This window comes from Lycium barbarum, chromosome 11 (genome assembly GCF_019175385.1).
Source record: "Lycium barbarum isolate Lr01 chromosome 11, ASM1917538v2, whole genome shotgun sequence".
Classification (NCBI taxonomy): Eukaryota; Viridiplantae; Streptophyta; class Magnoliopsida; order Solanales; family Solanaceae; genus Lycium; species Lycium barbarum.
In genome coordinates, this window is record NC_083347.1 from 1873027 (window position 1) to 1897012 (window position 23986).

Below are 23986 nucleotides of genomic sequence, written 5' to 3' on the forward strand. Positions count from 1 at the left end.
TCTAAAATAGTATTTCTACTTTTGGTTTTTCAGCAAACCTGAGTATTGGTCGTAGGATATACTTAATAATATATGCTCTATCTCCAGTTGCCATAGTTAAATTCCTGCAAAATCACTAAAGCGTCACCACAAACGCAAGAGTTTTGTACTTTTTGAAGCTTGTCAAAGACTTGAAATCTCTAAAATAAGTATTTGTCCTTATGTTTTTTCAAAAATTTGGCCAACCTGACTATTGTTCGTAGGATATACTTAACAGTTTATGTCATATCTCGAGTTGCCACAGTTGAATTCGTGCAAAATCACTAAAATGTCACCACAAACGCAAGAGTATTTGTACTTTTTTAAGCTAGTCAAACACTTTAAATCTCTAAAATAGTATTTCTACTTTTGATTTTTCAGAAATTTAGCAAACCTGAGTATTGGTCGTAGGATATACTTAATAATATATGATGTATCTCCAGTTTCATAGTTGAATTCCTGCAAAATTAAACTACTCTTGCGTTTTAGTTGAATCACTAAAACGTCACCACAAACGCAAGAGTTCTCCTTATTTATGCAAAAATATAATATAAATAAGAAAAAAAATATGAGATACGTTTGTGGAAACCAGTACTATATATATACTCTATATATAGAGAGAGGGGAAGATAATCCTCAAAGAGAAACTCAAAAGTGTATAGATATGGGAAAGTTGAAGTATGAGCCTTTATTCGAGACCAAGAAAGCAAAGGGCGGGATATTATATAGTAGGATATTTGCAACTTCTCTTTTCTGTGGGATTATTTTGATTTGGATTTATAGACTATGTAATATACCAAAACCAGGTGAAAATGGTAGATATGGTTGGATTGGAATGTTTGGAGCTGAAATATGGTTCGGTTTTTACTGGCTCCTCACTCAGTCTCTTCGTTGGAATAGAGTTCATCGTCACACATTTCAAGACAGGCTCTTACAAAGGTACGTGACAATCTCATCTAAAAGTTTAATCTGTTAAATTGAGCAGAGCACTCGTTTATTCATTTGATTATATTTTTAACTCGCCCCTCATCCACTTAAACTGATATTTAGTAGTTAGTGTGCATAATAAAAAGGTGTTGATGAGCACTTTTTATGCAATGTCCTCATAATTACAGCAAGAAATTAATATATTTAAAAGTATTTTTACATTTAAAAAAAAAAGGCCGAATGACGACTGACGAAAATAGAATAGAAAGATAGTATTTCGGATATTACAAAAGAAACTAGCGATAAAATCATAAAAAGTTTGGTCAAACCAAAATTATATGCTATAAAGCATAAGTTAGGGATGACCACTGGTGACTTTTGACTAATTTGGCTTATAAGTACTTCCGGAAACAACCTCTATATTGGAAGGTAGGGGTAAGGTCTGGGTACACGTTACCCTCCCCAGACCCCATATTGTGGGATTTCACTGGTGATGTTGTTGTTGTTGGGTTATAAGCACTTCCGGTGTTTACCAAATGCGTAGATAAGCCAAAGTCCTTATAAGCTAGTTTGACCAACTTATAAGCTTAGCCAAACACCCTCTGAGAACCACTACTGTTCTAATGTCATGTCGAATTGTGTGATCATCTCGTCAAAATGTTTAAACTGTTAGACAAAGTACATCTTATTTACTTGATCATTTAGTGTTGTCCATGGAACAGGTATGAGAACGAGTTGCCAAGAGTAGATGTATTTGTGTGCACAGCTGATCCTGCAATAGAGCCACCAATTATGGTGATAAATACAGTTTTATCAGCCATGGCATACAATTTTTCCACCAGAAAAGCTCAATGTTTATTTCTCAGATGATGCTGGCTCTGAGCTTACCTTTTACGCCTTGCTAGAAGCTTCTCGCTTAGCAAAGCATTGGCTTCCTTATTGCAAGAAATTCAACGTTGAGCCGAGATCCCCTGCTGCCTATTTTACGTCTTTGTCTGTATCGGATCAATCCGATGCAGATTTTTCCGAAATAAAGGTACTCCCTCCGTTCCAGTTTATATGGTGTTTACTTCGTTTTAGTCTGTTTCAAAAAGATTGATGCGTTTATATTCTTGGAAACTCTTCGACTGTAAACTTCATATTTTACCTTTATGACATACTCTTATAGCCATAGAAATGTCATTGACATGTTGAAGGCCACATGTTCTAAGGATACTTTTGGTATGTGTCAAACGTCTGTCTTTCTTTCTTACACTCCGTGTCCGATCAAACACTCTCGTATAATATGACACAGAGATAGGAAGTGTAGTTTTTATTTTATGTTCAGCTGGAATAGTTGTTTTAGGATTTGCCTGTTCTTTACTATCCTGGAGGATGGAAGTGCTTAAAGAACTTTTTTGTTTTGTTTAATTGGAAGTAATTGAGTCAAATGATTAAGTTGTTAAACTTCTCAATTATTAATTTAATCTCAAATAATTAACTTGTTTAACTTCTCAATTATTAATATACCAAATGCAACAAACTAGGTGAATGGTTCTGCCAACCACCTTGAGGGATCTGTATATACTTCATTGTTTTTCTTTTGTCCATTACCTACTACTTGATGAAGAGGCTGCATATGAAAAGTTTACATTTACTGCTCTATCTGCAAAATGCTATGTTGCTCGGACTCTCCAAAAACGTTTCCGCACCTGTGTCGGATCTTCCAAAAATGTCCTACTTTTGGAGATCTAACGTGCACCGGTGACATTTTTGAAGAGAGCAACATAGGTAAAAGGTGTTAATCTAGTTTGATTCAATTAAATAGCTTCCCATTACATGCAAAGCTATTATAGGAGTGACAGTCTCTTCTTTTTATGCTTCTGATTTATATGTAATAAGCACCATCGATTTAATCTTCGTATTCTGTTCCCGTTACATTGTTTACCATAAAACTATTGAATGTGGAGTAAATTTCAAGCATAAATCTTACGACTAGCCAGTAATTAGTAGGTGAAATCGATAAAATGCTTAGGTATATATACGGTTTGATAGCCAACATCTTCTCTTAATACAGCAGAGGCTATACGAGGACCTGGCAAACAGAATTGAAGTCGCATGCAGGGTTGGAACAGTCTCAGATCAAGCAAAATTAGAATACACAGGATTTTCCAAACGGGGTTCCTATTCATCCAAGAAAAACCATGCTGCTATCTTGCAGGTATAAAAAAGAAATCAAACAAAATATCAAGGTGCAAGTTAGGCCATGTACTCGTTTCTTATGTTAAGAGAGATTCAACAATTTATATATACATAAAAAATTGTTTTTACCCTTTGTTCAGTGTAATTTTCCGATGAAGGTGATTCTATTGAATTAAGGGTAACTTTAGTTATCTGATCTTGTCTATTTTTTGTTTCGTTCACGAACCAGATACTAATTGGCAGCAGAGACGAAGAGACAAAGAACATTGACGGGGTAAGACTGCCAACTTTGGTCTACTTGGCTCAGGAGAAGCATCCTCAGCACTTCCATAATTTCAAAGCCGGGGCAATGAATGCATTGGTAAGTCTAGCAAGATGTTTCATTTTTTCTATTTGTAATCTTGGATAAAAATTGTGAATAATTTTGTCAAAAAACTTTCAGATCAGGGTGTCCTCAGAGATCAGCAATGGGCCAGTAATTCTGAATGTAGATTGTGATATGTACTCGAACAACTCAAGCTCGATTCAAGATGCTCTTTGCTTCTTTATGGATGAAGAAAGAAGTCATGAAATTGCATTCGTGCAATTTCCACAATCTTTCGAAAATACCACTAAAACGAAGTTTATGGTTCTCTACGAGTAATTGATGAGGTCAGTGAATCTCTAGTTATTCAATGTGTCTTGACGACTACTCATTTCTAGTGTCGTTTAAAGAATTTCCGTTCCATTATTTACATAAACTTAAGGTCGAATTCCATGGTGTGGATGGTTACGGAGGCTCTTTGTATACTGGAACTGCCTGCTTTCATAGGAGAGATACCCTTTATGGTAGAGAGTTTAGCAAGGAAGCTAGGATTGATTTGAAGAGTGCATGTCCTGAAAAGACAGAAAAAAATGTGCACGAGTTGGAAGAAAGACTAGAAAGATTAGCGAGTTCCACGTACGAGCAAAACACTCAATGGGGAAATGAGGTATGCCCATATGCTTTCCAATTTGTAATTGTTCATACTGACGTTGAATGAGTAAATAAAAGTGTGCTATCTCTAAGGGTGTGTTCGGTATGAAGGAAAATGCTTTCCATGGAAATATTTTCTAGGAAAGTAAGAGCCCGTTTGGATGGGCTTAAAAAAAGTGACTTTTATGTATGAAGTGCTTTTAGAACTTTTAAGTGCTGAAAATTATTTTTATAAATAAGCAGTTGAGTGTTTGGATAAAAGTACTTATGCTGAAAATAAGTTGTTGATGTGTTTGGTAAATAAGTGCTGTTAAGCACTTATTTTATGTCAAAATGACTGAAATGCCCTTAAAGCTGTTAACACCATAATAAGTTGATTTAAAAGATGTTCATTTATAAATTCTTGTGAAGGCAATTCTGTAGAACTAATTATAAAAAATGTTCATTTATAAAAATGTCCTTCTTGTGTATAGTCTTTAAAAAATTTATAGCAGTGTGATTTTAAAAAAAAAAAACTATTAGTGAATTTAACACGTTATAAATATTGCCAAAGTGTTCATTACAATCCAGAAATTGCTGACCAATTCCTATATATTTATCCAATAAACGGTAATTTCCACGATGAAATTGAATAATTTCAGACATGTGTTTTTTTCTTATTCTTCCAGCAGCCCTGTGCAAAAACAATAAGCTCGTGAATATGAATTCTCTTTTGCCATTTTCTGACCACATTTTCTCCACTGGCAACCATCTGCAAAATTTTCAACAAATGACTAAGGTTGTCATACTATTTAACCATATTACTCTACTATTGACTAAAGCCTATACACAACATAACTAGCATCTAATAAAGCACGGGTGTCAAAGATGGAGAATTTGACACAAAATAAAAGTGCTAATACAACCGAAAACACTCCACTATAAATAGAAGAAGTGGAAAATATTCATATAATACAAGCATCAAGCATTACAAATGTCACTAGCAATCATATCACGAAACTCCATCCAATAGACATCATTTTGTTCTCCTACATCTTCGACATCTACATTGTTAGCTCTTGAAGTTATGCCAATATCATTAGAATCAACCAATGGAATATAGCTCTCATTCTCGGCTGTTTGGAATGCATCATCCACATTGCATTTCTTTCTAATATAATTGTGAATGGCCATAGTAGCAAGCACGATGTCCCTTTGTGTGTCAACGTGATAGTATGGCATGTCTCTCAAAATAGACCATCTTGCTTTCCAAACGCCAAGTGTGCGCTCTACTCGAATGCCAGACATTTGTTCTTGATTCGCTGCACGTGCTCTTTCTCCAGTAGCAACAATATCAGAAAACAACGCATTATAGCGATACCATATAAGTGAAAGATCTATTTTCCTGAACTTATTGTATCGATCATCCTCCTGTAACAAAAAAATCAAAACTACTTTAAACTAACCAAGCAATTTAGCAATGAAAGAAAAAAGAAAGACATATAGAAAAATGTGAGAGATGTACCTTAATTTTTCGCTCCCACCAATCATCATCTGCCATAATTGTATTTTTCGTGGCATCCCATCCTAAACCTGTCTCCCCTCTCATCAACTTCTTAAAAAGAATCCAATCTTTTTTCATGTTATCCCAATGATTTTTCATTTGTTTTTTTATCATAGTTTCTTCCCATGGTTCTATTGAATTCTTCAACAACATTGTTCCATCCATCTCTATTTAAATGAGTGTGTGGTCTACATCCTTGTCTAATCTCATTTTCACACAAATCTATAAATTTAATGTTGGCATCATCATCCCACTTAGCATTACTTCGTGCTTTACTAGTTTCCGGCATGATTGAATGTAAACAATCTGAAGAAAGGAGAAATAAACGTTCATGAACTCTGCAACATCAAAAGAAGAAGTGGAAGTCGCAGCCGCAGCAGCAACAGCAGCAGCAGCAGCCGCCGCAGCAGCAACAGCAGCAGCAGCAGCAGCCAGAAGCTTCAGAAGAGGCTGGAACCAGCAAGTTTTGACATGAGGAATCATTTAAATAAGAGACAAGGGAAACACAGTGATCAGCACAAGTGCATTTGTAATATCGAAATTCTGAAATGTTTTATAATTTTAAGTCCACCTCAGAAAGAAGATAACAATAAGTTTCAGCAGTCAAGTTCCAAACTCAGAAATAAAAATAAAACACATCACCATAATTGAAAGACCTTAAGCTAATAGCAACTACAACATCTAAAGTGCTCAGCATGGTGGGTTGACACAAGACTGAAAAACGGATGGTGACATCTTAAAATCTGCCAGCTATTAGTTTTTTGGTCCATTCATTTCTGGAACCACCCCAGTTGAACCTGCATACGATGGAAGAAATGCAGCAATACCTTCATCACTAACATGCAAAGTGTATATTAGATTGGAACTTGCACAACAAGGAAATCACAAAATGATGGTGCCAACAGAATTTAGTTTATCATTATTAAATGCCTCAATCAGAAAAAATTACATAAAAGCTCTCCTATGTCGGAAACAAAACACAGTTGCTGTCTACTGGTGCATTATGAAAATATAGGCAGCAACTCTTCAAGTAATCCATTGCAATAACAGATTGGATATAACATGATCATAATGACATTTTACTTGGAATATTCATCATCATGGTGATTATTTAAGGCATAAAGAGTCATCTGTCAAGGAGTCAATTCACCAGCTATAACCATAATAGCGGAATGAAAATTACTAGTTCACTCATGGTATATGTTACTGAAAAAGGGGAGCAAATAAACCGCAAAGTGGCATATAGAATCAAAATGGGAACAAATAACATTCAATATCACTTACAATATTAAGTGGTAATTATTCTACTTTAGTTGGAGGATATGACATTCAGTCTGATATGGAGGCATAATATGGTCAACTTAACAATTAAGTCTAGGGACCACTCACTTGCACCTCTATCCACTGAAAAATGATAAGTGTCTCTCCCTTTAAATCATCATTGATCACAAGAAAGTCTAAAAGCAATTGCTTAAAACATAGGATAATGATGAGTGCTAATTTCATTTCGCAGGGGATGTCAGAACAAAAAACTAACTAGGTTGATGCCCGACTCCTGAATCTTCTGACGTCTTTCCTAAACCTTGATAATTGGTCACTATTTAGATGATGTCTAGTAGCTCCAGGTTTTATTAATAGCCAAGATTATAAGTTTTATTAACAAGTCTATCTCCTCAAAATGCACAAGCAGATTCAACTCCACCAATCATAATAATCCAAAAAGGAGTAATCTTGATTTCAAAAAAAAAAAAAAAAAAATCAGAAGCAGATTCAGCTCCACCAATCATAATAATCCAAAAAAGGAGCAATCTTTATCCAAAAAAAAAAAAAATCATCCGGCTATCTCTCTCCCTAAAACTGCTCAAAAACTCAGCAACATTAGGAAAAGTTAATTAGAGTATCAAATAATAGAAGTTCCATACAGATTTGACGAGACCCATCAATCAAGAAATAACAAAAACCAAAAAGGGTGCTAAAAAAACTTACTCAAATAGTCACCAAGATTGAAAATCTGTTTAGCAATCCAAGCAAAGTAATCAGATGAAGCTTTTTTAGGAACAGAGATCGTGGATGATGATGATGCGTTGTTGTAGATGATGATGAACAGAGATGTGGAGGCTGCGTTGTTGGTGAAAAAATGAGGGTGAATTTTAGGGCTTTAGCTGTGAGGGCACTTTGGGAATTAAAATAAAATATAAGGGATATAAAAGTAATTTCCATGGTCAACGAAACTGGCTTTAAGCCATCCAAAAAAAAAAAGTTAGGATTTCCAACTTTTCATTTTTGGGTGACTTTAAGAACTTTCTGACTTAAATTTGGCATTTTAAGTTGATACCCAAACACCACAATAAGCTAAAAAGGGCTTATAAGTTGGTTTGACTAACTTATAAGCCCATCCAAACGGGCTCTAAGTAGATTTCTTGCTTATTTTCTTGTGTTCAATACGCAAGCAAAATATATTATCGTAAAAGCATTTGTATATAATCTAGACATATATTATGGGAGTAGGGGTGAGTGGGGTAGGGGTGTAGGGATGGGGGCTACGCGGGTGGGGGTAAAGATGAGGTATTTTGCAGGGTGGGGAGGACACAATTAATGTGGATTACCACTTGTGGAACTTATTTCCATACTTCCATTAGGGAAGTCATTTTCCTCATTTAAAGAACTTATTTTCCTAGAAAAAATGTGTTCCAAAAAATTTGATCAACTGAACATGAGAAAATTAGAAAAAGTGTTTTCCTCCATACCGATCACACCCTAAAAGGTTAAAATTTTAGATGAGATAGTCATACACTTTAATAACTGACTCATTGTGAACTTATGAACATGGCAGATTGGATTGAAGTACGGGTACCGGGTTGACAATTCAGTGTAAAGGTTGGAAATCCGTTTATTATCGTCCGCAAAGGAAGGCTTTTTTAGGGCTTACTGCAACAACTTTGGATCAGATATTAGTGCAGCATAAGAGATGGTCCGAGGGCTTAATGATTCTGCTTTTGAAGTATAGCCCTGTTCGGCATGGACTTGGAAAGCTCAATCACGGCCTTGTGCTCGGGTATCTCACTTACTGCCTATGGTCTCCGAATTGCTTGGCGACGCTCTACTACTCTACTGTCCCTTCGCTTTATCTACTCAAAGGAATCCTTGTTTCCAGAGGTATTTTTTCCCCTTAATCATCTTATTTTTTGACAATAATATCATACTTAAGCTTTAATTCTATAGGTTTAGCTAAGACCACTTCGGGTATTAGAAAATTATTCATTTTCTGTTTGGTGCGAACTGAACTTACTTTAGAGCTAACATAGAATCATCAACAGTACCTGTCTAATTTGCTCTACAAGTTGATTGCTTAAGAAAATGTCATAGCCTCGCTGAGTCTATAAGAATACCAGAATTCCACTTTAAAGAACCTTACCTTAAATATGTCGAAATTGAAGTTATCTCATTAGCGGTAATGATTTTGTCCTACTAAACTTACTGGCCATTATGGTTTGACAAATACTAAAAAAAAAAGAAGAAGCAAACTTTACAGCAGAAAATGCAATTCTAGAAACAATTCGCAGAAAGGGGTTAAAACCTATGCTGCTCGGACCCTCCAAAAGTGTTGCCACACTAGTATCTGATCCTCCAAAGATACACTACTTTTGGAGGATCTGACATGCACTCGGCCCCATTTTTTGAGGAGTCCGAGCAAACATAAATTGGCACTAAAAGCACACGGTGGAGCAAAATCATTGGCCTTGAAAAGAACTTTATGAATTCTCCTGTTGCTCTCAACTTTCAGGTCTCCAGTAAATGGTTCGTGCCATTTGCTTACATGATAATTACAGAACTAATATATACTTTCATTGAGTTTCTATGGAGCGGCGGAACTATTTTGGGATGGTGGAATGAACAAAGAATGTGGCTTTACCAGACAACAAGCTCCTACATATTTGCCTTTCTTGATACAATGTTGAAGTTATTTGGTTCTTCCAATACAACATTCATAGTAACTCCAAAAGTCACTGCTGAAGATGTGTTGTTGAGATACCAACAAGAGAAAAAGGAATTTGGAAGTGCTTCACCTATGCTTACGATTTTGTCAACACTTGCAATGCTCAATCTTTTTTGCCTTGTGGGGTTAGTGAAAGAACTGATAAAAACAAGAGAAGTGGGATTGAAATTTTCATTTGAAACTTTGGCTTTGCAAATTTTGCTTTATGGGGTTCTGGTTTTTGTTAACTTGCCTTTGTATAATGGTCTCTTCTTTAGGCAAGACAAGGGGAAAATACCTAGCTCGACTGCAGTTCAGTCAGTTGTTTTTGCACTTTCTGTTTGCACGTGTATTGCATATATGTATTAGTAGTACTATAAATTTTGGATCTTTTCAGGAACAATGTATAATTTTGGGATCATGAGATGAAATGCTCCTTGTTTAGATCCTTACAGTCTACAGAGTTTAAGTTTTATGTACTGCTGGTATTGAATTGATAAGTTTTATGCTGGTTGCCAACATACCTTTAGAACTTTTGGCGCGGCATAAACTAAATATTGGTCGGCATAGTTAGCGTTCAGCTTCGGAATATGTGTCATAACATTCCACAAGTTATGCCGGAAAAAACAAATCTTTCAACATTCAACATAATATGAAAAAAGGCATAAGTTTAGATTTCACTCGACATAATTAGTGTTTAGCTTCGGCATATGAATCATCACATCCACACAAGTTATGCCGGAAAAGGCAAAACTTTCAACACTCAACATAATCTGAAAAATACTACACAACTTATGCCGAATAACTTAATTCCTACCGAACTTGTGCCGAGCTAGGGAAAAGTTCAGTCTCCGATGATAAAAATGATACAAAACTTATGCCGAGCGAAGCATATCTAGATATTTTTATTAAATAAGCAGCAAGGACAAAAATTAAAGACCAAGACATGAGGGATAAAAATTAAAGACCACGGATATAAGGGACAAAAATTAAAGACCGGTGCATTTGAAGGGCAATCCGTGCAAAAAAGACAAATGAAATCTGAATGCTATATAAAAATTAAGAGGTTGTCTCAGTATCTTGTTACTTAATAAGATGGACAAATATTTACCTTAGAGATACAGAACTTTTAGGTTGAAATGCAGCAATCTACTAATTTAGCCAAAGGCACAAAAAGATAAGGACACACAAAACAACTAATAGAGGAACTTATTGAGTTAGTTATATAAGTAGAGGAGTTTGAATCTGAATATGTGTTCGTGTAGTCAAATTGTGATTTTAGCGCAAAAGACATACAGTATTTGATGTGAGACTTTCTTCACATAAACATGTCCATAACGCTAATTTAACAAAAAAAAAAAAAAAAAAAAACTCGGCATTTTGTTAAAAAATATTGTAATCAAGAAGAAGGATGACTTTCTGAGATAATAACTATCAGTTGAGTGACCATCTAAGAAATCAACCGCTGTTTTACCTTTGAAGATTAGCTTTTGGAGTTTAGAGTTTGAATCTATGTTGTTTTTATTTCCTTTGTGCTCCACTATACAATCTTCGTTTTCATTGAATCGAAGCAATGGATTGTTAAGTTGATGTAGTAATACTGTGGCAGCCATGGAAGTTATGTGAAGGGGTGTTCATGTTTCGGTTCAAGTCGGTTTTTCTCTAAAAGAAAATCAAACCAATTAAGTCGGTTTTTCAAATATTGAAATCAAATCAATTAAGTCGATTTTTCGTGCCTCCGTTTTTGTCGGTTAATTTGGTTTTTACCTTTTTTTTTAATAAAATATACTTCCAAGCATATATTAAATTGACTATATTCCAATATAACACTTCCAAATTAGTTGTTCTTTAAGACAAGAAGAAACTATATATGTAACCAAATTATATACGTAGCTTCCTCGAGAAAATCGTATATATTTTCAAAGGAACTTAAAAACTTCTTACAATGAACTTTTTTTGTGCAAACAATTAAAGAGTTGTGTTTTAGTAGGATATTTGACAATAATTAAATTAAACAATGATTAATATTTAAAGGACTCAAAGACAAGATATTTTGGACATGAAATAGATTCTTAGAATGATCAAAATAAAGATTACAAATCAAACTAGAAAGTAGAGGTAAAAAAAATTGAATTACTATAAAGGTAAACACCTAGATTATGAACCAAGAGTGCAAAGATTAATATATACCATAATATTTTACATAAAAATATACATACATACATACATATATATATATATATATATATATATATATATATATATATATATATATATATATATATATATATATATATATATATATATATATATATACTAGTCTCTATAAACGTGCAGTTGCCCGTTATTCCCAGTCAGTCTTAATAATAGTAAAAAATATTAGATAATATTCTAATAATATACATTTATTTTATGAGTTACAAAATTGTTACTATATATTGTATAGAAATAGTATCCACTTAATACATCTTTGAAATTGATGTTCTCCCGTATTTAATTTTTTTCTTCTTTTTTCCCCATATACAAAACATGTTATGACTAAGATAATTCAATATTAGATATTAAGTGACCATATTTATTTATTGCCATTTACAAATACAAAATTGTTGAAAATCGTTACTAAACAAAAGTACGTTATAAGAATATCAATCAGTTTTAAGAAGTAGGAATCTAGTAGCTCAGTTGTTTGGCTACCTGAACTTTCACCTTGTTGGTGAGGGTTCGAATCCCCATGTTGTAATCCCCTCACCCATTTCCCTTTCCCCTACCCCCTATATAATAAAAAATAATTAAAAAAAATCAGTTTTAAGAATATTTAATTATTTATTTAAGAAAATTTAAATATGGTATGTGCATGCTTTTGTTTAATATATGGTAGAAGTTAGAGTAGTTATGTGTTTCTAAATTCTAATAAAGGCGTTTCCATATTCAATTTGAATTGGAATCAAATTCATGGTGATAGACTGAAACTCAATTAATTAAGTAGACAATGTGATATTTTTTTATATTTACTAAATATCCAATAGAAATATGGTAGATTTAGATTAAAAGGATATATAAGTCGATCAATATTTATTCAAATATTTTTATCGTTCGGCATTGTTATTCGTGTATTTATAATAATGCTAAAAATACTTATTTCTACGAATAACACGTCAATCATTGAAAAGTTGCATAGAAAAAGAAAAAAAAATTGTAATAATTTGCATATTAACCAAATTACTCAATTAGAGGAAGTTAACTTGCTCCTTAATCATTGTAAACTCGTTTTCTTTGGCACTCATTCAAACTTTTAACACAAAAATTAAATACCAAAAAAGAAAAGCTAGAAGAGTAAAATAATAATAATAATTATCAGAGTTACAATATACGTTTTTTCCTCGCCCAGTGTGTTATTCCATTTCAACTTCTCCCTCGAAATTTTAGTTCACCGTTGTCTTTTCAAGCAAATTTTAGGTTTTCTTTAGTATTATTGTTGACACCTAATTTTGGCTCGACGTGCTTAAAATTAACGTTTTGGGGGGCCCTGATTCGTTAAAGAGCACGAAATACATTTTTTTACACATTTTTACATTTTTTTCAACAATTTATTGATGTTTATCCTTATTTTAGGAATTTTCTCAATTTATTGTCATTTTTTCAAGAATCATTATTTTGCACATGTACAGCGTAATATTATCATTTTTGTGCAATTAATAATTGTTTCTTAATTTTATAGCAATACATTTTCATATCATAGACATTAAGGTTTATATTTTATATTTGCGTTATTATATTTATACATGTATTAATTAACTATATGTTAGTACAGTCTGACAGTGCAGAGAAAATCGGAGTAATTAATTTTTTTTCAACGCAGAGTAAAATCCGATCAAGTCAAGGTTTCATCATTTTTTTTTTTAAAAAAAGGGGATTAAGGTAAGCATTGAGGAGACAAAAGGGTGCAATCTTCTATTCTTTGGACAAAACAGGGGCCATTTTACATTATAAGAAAAGAAGGGGGTATTCATCTTCTACATAATACACCACAAACTTAATTTTCAGATTTGAACTCTTTCTCTTCCAACAAAACCAAACCCTAAACACTTTATTTTCCCTCTCGTTTTTTTTTTCCACAGCCGCCGCCGCCTCCCCGCCGGAGCTCGGAGCTCCGGCGACGCGCCAACATCACCGCTCTTCTTCTCCACCCTTCGTTTTCCTCCGCCGACCACCGCGAAACCACCATAACCCCTACAAACAGAAAACACAATTTCCTCTCTCTTCCCTTTTCTCCATCGCTGCAACCAGCGAGCTCCACTGCCGATAAACTCCCACCAGAGCTCCGACGAGCTCCACAACCACCATACCACCGCTGCCCACCACCACAAAAAAAAACCATCCTTTTCTCCGTCAAGACCACCAGCTGTGAACTCCCCGCTTCATCTTCTTCGCTGCTCCGGCGAGGAGCTTCAAGCTCCGGTGAACCGGAGCAGCTAGCGAGCAACCGCACCACCCTTCACCATTTTTTTTTTTTTTTTGCTCTTCTCCTCCGTTCTCTGACCACCACCCAGTACCACCAAACGCCACCACACCTCCACATGACCTTCCCTCTAGTCGCTACCTCCTCACTATTCTACTCTTTCTTTTCACAAACCCAATCTCTCTTTCTTTTCCATTGCTTATTCGAATTCAGCTGTTGTTTTGAAGCCTAGCATTTGCATTTGCTTGTTTGGTTTCAGATTTAAATCTGTCTTCAATGCTGTTTTTTTTTAATTCTAACATGTATTAATGGCACGGATTTTTAGGTTAAGTTAATGTCTAGTATATACCATTAGGCCTCTGCTGCACTCTGTTTGGCACGGGCTTGTCTTTTACTCTGCTTTGCTGGAAAGGATATTTCTTCTCAGTGGGTATCTTGCTCGGAGATTAAGGCTATAAATTCAAGAATGTTGACTTGTATAGCATGTTCAAAACAGCTCAATACTGGATCTCTACGTGGCCGATGAAGAAATTTCCGTCGATTTCCAAGGCCTTCCATGTACAAAGACGGATTTTTATTTTAAGTTTATTCATTATTTTTAATTCATCCGATAATTATTTATTCTCTTACTGACATTTTTTATTAAGTCTCATGCAAGTATGGAAGTTATTTTTTTGAAGATGACACTCAAAAGAAGTTCAAATAGCTTCTTAAATTCTTTGTTTATATATTTTTTTTTTACATTCTTAAATTATGCAAGCATAAAATATAGTGAAACTTTACTTTTTAGGGTGTAGGTTAGTGGTATTTATTTATGATCTGCTTAGGTGATTTAAATTTCATGTGCTTTAGACAAATTAATATTAGACAGTTATTATTTTTATAGCTAATATTCTTATAGTTATCACGTTTTGCTAGAGTTTTAATTCAATAGCTTAGCATACTTAAGTGAATAAATAGGGCGATTTGCCTCAATATTTAGGCTTTAGAATATACTCTCATAATTAATTGATTAGGCGTACATACTTAGCTAGTTAAATTAGTTAACTCACTTCGAGTGCAAAATAATTTCATGCCCATTTTTTACACCTTTGTCACATACTCAAGCTTCTAAGTTGCACATAACTTTTTTTTAATTATTATAACACATATGTATAAAATACGTATTGCATGATTATTTATGTGAATATTCATATTATTCTTTAGTCTAAATTCTATTAATTTTTGTAAATAATAAAGCCTTTTACACATCCCTCGTATAGTTAAATTGGTCCGGCCGGAAACCACATTTGTGGATTCTGAAGGATGCCTAACACCTTCCCTTCGGAATAATTTGAACCCTTACCTAGAATCTCACTTATTTTCGTAGATCATGTTAAGCTGCATATATTAATAATTTATAGGTACCCTAGTATACCTTAAATGCTAGGTGGCGACTCTGTACATAATTAATTATTTCAGAGCTCCATAAGTTGTGCTTTGTTTAGCCTTTGGTAAAAATAGGGTGCAACAATTATGTAATTGGATAAATAGATAATTATGTCAGAATGACCCATCCAGAAATGGGACTCTTGCAATATATAGTATTTTTTTTTCCAATAAGCCAATAGTTGTATTTAATTAAAAAAATTATTATCCATTTGAAAAGAATTTTAGTTCTTTCAAGTGTGGATTTTTTAGCTTTTATATTTATAGTAATAGTAATTATAATCTTCCCATTATGAATGCAACTTAATTTGGTGTTTCAAAGTTATAAAGCCAATAACGTTAAAATCGGTAGCTTTATAATATCATTTGTTAGCACCGGATACTTTTTAATTTGTATACTGCTATGATTGACTAAAATAGCAAATAGGTCTAAAGAAAGTATTGAAATAACAGCTAAAGATCATAATTGGTTAACAAAAAGGAAAAGGGATAAGCTTATATTGATTCTCCATTAAAAATATTATTTGGTTGTATCCACTTAGTACTTCTCAAACGTGCAGTTGCACGTTATTCCCAATCAATCTCAATCATAATAAAAAATTATTAGATAACATTATTTGTAATTATATAAACTTATTTTATGAGTTACAAAAATGTTACTGTAGTATATGATTTAGGATTATATCTACGTTATACTTCGTTGAAATTGATGTTCTCAGTATTTATTTTTTTCTTCTTTCCCCATATAGAAAACATGTCACGACTAAGATAATACAATATTAGAGAATAAGTGACCATATATTTGTTTATTGTCATTTATTAATACAAAGGTGTTGAAAATCATTACTAAACAAAATTACATTACAAGAATATCAATCAATTTTAAAATTATGTAGTTAATAACTTAAAAATTAAGTGATCACTAAAATAAGGTATAATAATATTTTATATTAAAAATTCAAGTAATACATAAAAAATTCATCCGACCAATCCATAAATAAATATAAATATCAATTCACGAATTAGCACCTCATGAAAAATAAGTTAACGTAATTAATAAACCACAAAAAATAGATATGGGAAAAAGAAACTCATACCATATCCTACACAATGCAGATTATCAAATTTGTAGAATAACTAAACAAACAAAAATTGATCTGCTAGTAGTCTCTATATATGCTTTACGAATTGCGTGCCTAAAATGTAAACGTTCAACTGCAATTTTTTTTCTCATTGATTTCCAAATATTTAAGAACTCCCTTCCGTCTCTTTTAACCTATTAAAAATAGAAACTTAAATAATTAGTTCCTTAAACGCACCTTAATTTCTCCAAAAGGAGTAATTAATTTAATGATATTTTATTATTAATTGAATTCAAAGACCTAAATATTGGATAAAATGTTTAAGATTATAATTTTATTCAACATTTACGTTACTCATTGTCTTGAAATTAATACGTTACTTTAGTTTAACGATTCTTATTCTATCTTTTAAGACCACACAAATAAAGTCATCTAAAAATACCTAACCCTATCAAATCATGGTCTAATAATTACCTAATAAGTTTATTTGTTAGACTTCAAATTCTAACGTGCACAAATAACTTTCAATCACACAATTACACTAAGGAAAATAAGGACATCCATTTGATACTTCCTAATCTGAATGTGATAGCAGCTCTTTAACTAATTTGATTCGAAATCGAAAATTAGAAGTAGTATTTGCTTTAAACTCTAATTTTAGTTGTGACTCTTTTTATATTTACCAAAATAGTCAATTGATGTATAGTAGAATTAGACTAAAAGGGTATAAAAGTCGTTTAAAATTTAAAGGCTATTTTAGTCTACCAACATTTATATTCATGCTTTTAAAATAATTATGAACGTGCAGTTGCACGTTTTTTCAAGTCAATCTCAACCATAGTAAAAGATATTAGATAATATTATTTATAATTATATATATTTATTTAATGAGTTACAAAAATAATAGTATAGGATTGTATCTACTTAATACTTCTTTGAAATTGATGTTGCTGGTATTTACCTTTTTCTTCTTTTTACTCATATAGAAATCATGTTACAACTAAAATAATTCAATATTAAAGATTAAGTAACTATAAAGCCGATACGTGGCAACCACTGTCTAGAGATTAATTAAAATTAGATACTTCACTTATCTGTGACCTTATTTTATAAATTCAATTGTTAATCTTTAATCTAGATTTTAGGTTAAACGTTCCGATAATGTTTGCCATAAAAAACTAAATACAAATATTTCTAATCTTACATTATCTTTTAACCATGTGAATATCTAGGACATGAGATATATCAAAATTCATAATTATGACCAAAAAAAAAAAAAAAAAGGAAAGAGAAGACTCTCCTAACGTGGATTCTTCATTGACTTATTTAATACACTATGTTGTCTTTAATAGAAGCCACATGGGTATAGGACTACTATCGTACCTATTACGTTCTAGCATATTTATTTTCTAATCATTCTCAACACGTTGGTCTTGGACCCTCTCTCTATATTTTAACTTGGACTCTATAAATGAAATATTTTTACTTTTTTGTTCATTAACGTTATAGAGATAATTTAATTAATAAAGAATATAAAGATCAACCTGTTATAAAATAAAACTATTAAGTAAATACACAGAAGAAATATGTAGAGAGAATATGTAGAGGGATATCAGATTATATTACTTCTGCTCTTTCAACATTGCATCTGTGCATCCTATTTATAGGAGCAACAGGACATGGGATATTTTGAGATATTTTGGAATATTTTGGGATATTTATAACTTAATGGATATCCACTACTTAGGATATTTATAACACTCCCCCTTGGATGTCCATTAATAGATGATGTACCTCGTTAAAATCTTATTAAAAAAAAAACCCTGTGGGAAAAAGTCCTAATGAAGGAAAAAGAGTGCACATATCTAGAAATACGCTTTGAGAGCTGCCTCATTAAAAACCTTACCAAGAAAACCCAATGGGACAAAACTTGGTTAAGGAAAAAAGAATACAACGCGTATTTCACTCCCCCTGACGAAGACCAAGATTCAGATGTCGGAGTCTTCGCATTCCAATCTTGAATATCATCTTCTCAAGAGTTGAAGTTGGCAAAGATTTAGTGAACAAATCTGCAGGATTGTCACTTGAACGGATTTGTTGCACATCAATATCACCATTCTTCTGGAGATCATGTGTGAAAAATAACTTTGGTGAAATGTGCTTTGTTCTATCTCCTTTTATGAAACCTCCTTTTAATTGAGCTATGCATGCAGCATTATCTTCATATAATACTGTGGGTATTTTTGTATCACACTTCAAGCCACATCTTTCTCTGATGAAATGTATCACTGATCTCAACCACACACATTCTCTACTTGCTTCATGAATAGCGATTATCTCAGCATGATTTGAAGAAGTAGCAACAATGGACTGCTTGGTCGATCTCCATGATATAGCAGTACCTCCGCATGTAAACAGATAGCCCGTTTGAGATCGAGCTTTATGTGGATCAGATAAATAACCTGCATCTGCATAACCAACAAGATCTGTACTACCTTTGTTAGTATAAAACAGACCCATATCGCTAGTTCCCTTCAGATATCGCAATATATGCTTAATCCCGTTCTAATGCCTCCGTGTAGGAGAAGAGCTATATCTTGCTAGCAAATTAACAGAAAATGCTATGTCAGGTCTTGTAGCATTAGCAAGATACATAAGTGCACCTATTGCACTAAGATATGGTACTTCAGGACCAAGTAGCTCTTCGTTTTCTTCCTGAGGTCGGAACGGATCTTTGTTCACTTCAAGTGAGCGAACAACCATAGGAGTACTTAAAGGATGCGCATTGTCCATGTAAAACTGATTTAAAACTTTCTCAGTATAGGCAGATTGATGTATAAAGATCACTTTTGCGAAATGTTCAATTTGCAGACCAAGACAGAGTTTTGTCTTTCCGAGATCTTTCATCTCAAATTCTTACTTCAAATATTCAATCGCCTTTTGGAGCTCTTCTGGAGTTCCAATGAGGTTTATGTCATCAACATAAACAGCAAGTATAATGAACCCTGATTTTGTTTTCTTAATAAAAACACATGGACAAATGGCATCATTTATCAAGTACTCATTTAGGCGATTATACCACATACGCCCTGATTGTTTTAAACCATATAATGATCTTTGTAATCTGATTGAATACATTTCCCGAGACTTTAAACCAAATGCTTCAGGCATTTTATATCCTTCAGGAATTTTCATTTAAATTTCATCAAGTAAGCCACATAGGCCGTGACAGCATCCATCAGTATAAATAATGTGACATCTTCTGTTGTTTGGACTGCTGGCCCAATAAACATTACGTTTACCAAGATGGATCATTTTACTTGGTAATTATTCTACGTCAACATGCTTTAAGAGACGTAGAAATCAAATCCTCACAACCTTATACAATATTGTGCGCTATATTGTATATTGTCGACAAGATATCATGTTGTATCGGTTCGCAATTCGACATAACTTACTGAGATCTCATCACTTCATTATTTTCAGGTACCTGAACCTCCCATAAGGTTTATGAAGTGTTATGTCGTAGCTCTTCAAGAGCACATTGCCTTCTTATTATGATCATTTGCTCCTCCCTTTTTCAAGGATTATTATATTTGGAACCGATTGGTCTACCATGCTCCATGCACGCTGTAGATTTTGTCCTTCAGGGACATTAAGAGCATTTTGCAGATGAAATATGAAATAGTTGGGTCAGCAAATGCTTCCAGCATTTGACTTGAATTATCTGAGGATCATACTGATGATAATTCACAACATATTTCTTAGCTGCTTATTCTCTCCCCCTTATTTTAATGACATATGTCCCCATTTTCTTTGGGAAAATCCATCTGTGTGCATCATGGTATATCCATTAATCATGTACCGCACATCAAATGCTAAAAGATGGAAATATCTAGTTCCTGACCCTGAACCAAATATGAGGGGAGAATTTATCAAAATTTATTGATTTGAAGCATACAAGTGCTGTTGTATGCAATATATCATATCTCAGACCAACATCTGAAACTCTGTTCTCATAAGCAATGGTTTAGCTGTATTATGGAGGCATCCAATGCCAAACCAACTTAGATATAAACCAGCATTATCAAGATGATTGTCTTGATTACATATTCTGAAAATTGTGCTTCCAACTCAATTATTTTGAGCAAGCAACTTTGTAAATGTCAAACTGCCAGTTGACAATAAACATACATGTGACTGTCTTAAATAGATGCATCTATTTAAGACATCACATTGCAGGTGAAGGGGCCCACATTCACCTTTTATATTTTTCAGAATTTTGAGGATTCAGTCCCAACATTAGCTGGTGTAATCAATTTATCATGAGAACAAGCAACACAAACAAATTCTTGAAAAATCTTCTAGTTCTTCAATATGTTTTTAATACTCAATTAGCACATCATATTTAAATCAGGACGATCAAAATGGTCTTGTCAACTGATAAAATTATCTGTACCCGTAAACTTCAAGTTTACTATGATGAGTGCTATTTCTTTTAATAAACTTCTGGTTTACTATTGCATGAAATTTTATGTCAAAACTTCTGGTTTATTGTGACATGCGATCTCATCATGCTCGGGTAACGCTTTACACACGTGTCCCTACCCGTAATAAGTTGGAGATATTCAATCTTCCAATCATCTGTAGTCTCAATATGATGATCATTTTTCTCGCTAGTAAACTTCAGGTTTACTATAATTTATTTTCCGATCGAAATAATTATGATCTGAGATGAATGGTACTATCATAAATAAGCTCTTCGAGAGACATCAATTTGTTCACCTTAATCATATATTATTTGGACACTGCTAGTGTCATGATACTTGTAAATAAATAATTAGCTCTTCTGGAGCCTTTGATCATTAATTTCTATTACCAAATATTTCTTAAATACTTCTGGTACCATTAAAGCAAATTTCGACACTACTGATGTCACGAAATAAACATTGAATTCTAAACTTCAATATTTCAAACATCTCCTTCAGGGAGATTCATCATTAACTGAGTATTTTGTATCTAAGCTCAAACACATAATAATCAAATCCTTCATAAAGAAATATATTAATTGTTATTTCCTTCAAGGAAATCAATAACAACTAACCATAATGTATTAATGTGGTTATAGGAGAAAACATTCTACTCTACTTCCTTTTGCCTTAGAAATATGTTTCGACGTACGACAGGTACATGTAGCAATGTCTGAATTTCATACCACCAGAATATAACATCTACATTCCTTGTATTTTATCCCTCCAGGAGATAAGTTGTGGTATTTGTTCATTCACTTCGGGGAATGAAACCTGATTATTTAAATGTGCTTGAAATACGACGCTCATCAATAACTCGTTATTTTGCTCAAACACAAGAAAACATTGCTTCAAAGTATTTCTCAGATATTTTGGTAATTCTTTCTGCTTCAGGAGTAAAGTTTCAGAGTTTTACTGCTTCGGGAGTAAAGTTTCAAGTTTTACCACTTCAGGAGTAAAGTTTAAAGGTTGACTAATTCAGGAGTAAATTTCTGAATTCTACTACTTCGGGAGTAGATTTCAGAGTTGTTTCAGGAGTAGAATTAAAAACCTTACTACTTCAGGAGTAAAATACATAGGCTTACTACTTCTGGAGTAGAATTCAAAGTTTGCTACTCGTGGAGCAAAATTATGAGTTTAGTACTTCGGGAGAAAAGCATATAATATTCAGAATATTTCTTCTCAATTATTCTACCTCTTCTGGAGATGGATCATGATATTTTCACAATCAAATGCACGTTTATATTTATAGGCTTTACCACATATTATCACATTCACTTCAGGGATTGGATCTATATTTATAACATTTATCAAAAGTTTTAATTCTTCAGGAATAAAACATAATTATCTGAACGCGCCTTAAGCATATCAAATCGTGATAGCTTATAGCCTCTTTTAAGATATTGCTACTTCAGGAGCAAATCGAGGCATACATTTAATGTGGAGAATTTTTCTCTAACACATCTTCAATCATAAACACAATAAGCCCGTAAAAATATTACCTCTTCTAGTGTTCACGGATATAAACTCATTTAATCATTTCATATTTGCGAACTAACCTTCCAGTAGAATATTGGCATAAGGCCTTCAGCAACTTTGGTTTCAAGATATTTTGGCAAAAAGAGGCCGAAGTGTTATATTCCATAGTAATATTTAAAAAAAGAAAGGCCATGTTTCTTACTACGTTGATGGTGAGCTTCTCCCAAAAATCAGTTTAAAATTTTCGTAGTTGTTAAAGTCAACAACAATCAACCATCAAAACAAAGATAGAAAAATACTTGGAACATGTTACTTGAACTGTTTAGACTAAATAAGTACTGCAAGTCCTTTACTTTATCTCCAGTGAGGCAACGACTTGTACTCAGTGTAATTCCAAGAATTGCACCTTCGAGGCTTTCAAAGTATTTGCTCAAGATGGCTGAGGCTCGTGCTGATAACGTGTTATAAAATAAAACTATTAAGTAAATACACAGAGGAAATATGTAGAGAGAATATGTAGAGGGATATCAGATTATATTACTTCTGCTCTTTCAACATTGCATCTGTGCATCCTATTTATAGGAGCAACAGGACATGGGATATTTTGAGATATTTTGGAATATTTTGGGATATTTATAACTTAATGGATATCCACTACTTAGGATATTTATAACACAACCAACATTATTATTCGTTTTACTCAATCAAAAGTAGTAGTAGTAGTACCCAGTTTTGATACACCCAATTTTGAATATATACATCATAGTGGGGTGTAATAGGAATTCCATAATATAGGAGGTGTTAGTGTTTAAATTTAAAATACGGGGATACTGAACTGAGTCATATTTCATTGATGTTTAATAGTGTAATTAGTCCTTAAACTTTCATCTTTGAAAATTTGTAGAAAAATAATAAAATTGTTTGGCTCCTTCGTTTTTAAATCAATTCATACAATAGGCTCATATCAAATTAAAATGTAAGGTTCAAATTGAAAAAGGATGGGAAATCAATTTTTCAGTCTACTATAGTCTTTGATGTCCATAAACAAATAAGATTATATCCTATATCATGCACATTGGAAGTAGAATTTGAAGGATCCTATAGGCGATGTTTGATTAAGATTAGAAGTTTATGCGAATTCATATTAGGAGAAGTTATTAAATTTACAATTTTATCCATTATAGACTTATTTTATTAAGACTCAATTTATCTTTAAATGGTTTAAAAGTCGTTCAATATTTGAAGGATATTTCGCTCTACCAATATTTATATTCATGCTTTTAAAATAATATATATATATAGGTGCAATTATTAATTTTAAACCCATACCAGATTTTGTCGGTTTTTAAAATTGAAAATCAAAACCAAATCAAACCAAAAAGTGTCCGTTTTTTTGCTCGATTTGGTTT

At 33.0% G+C, this 23986-nt stretch overlaps 1 protein-coding gene and 1 pseudogene across 1 annotated transcript; one reads left to right on the forward strand and one right to left on the reverse strand.

Moving 5' to 3' along the window:
• The first annotated feature begins 558 nt into the window (after positions 1 to 558).
• LOC132619262 (cellulose synthase-like protein E1) lies at positions 559 to 10180 on the forward strand (annotated as a pseudogene).
• On the reverse strand, positions 4925 to 6061 carry LOC132618217 (uncharacterized). Its single transcript, XM_060333276.1, has 2 exons — positions 5586 to 6061; positions 4925 to 5491 (listed from the first exon to the last, which is right to left on the reverse strand). The coding sequence occupies exons 1-2, from the start codon at positions 5787 to 5789 to the stop codon at positions 5042 to 5044; spliced, it is 654 nt and encodes a 217-aa protein (XP_060189259.1). The 5' UTR covers positions 5790 to 6061; the 3' UTR covers positions 4925 to 5041.
• Positions 10181 to 23986: the final 13806 nt, after the last annotated feature.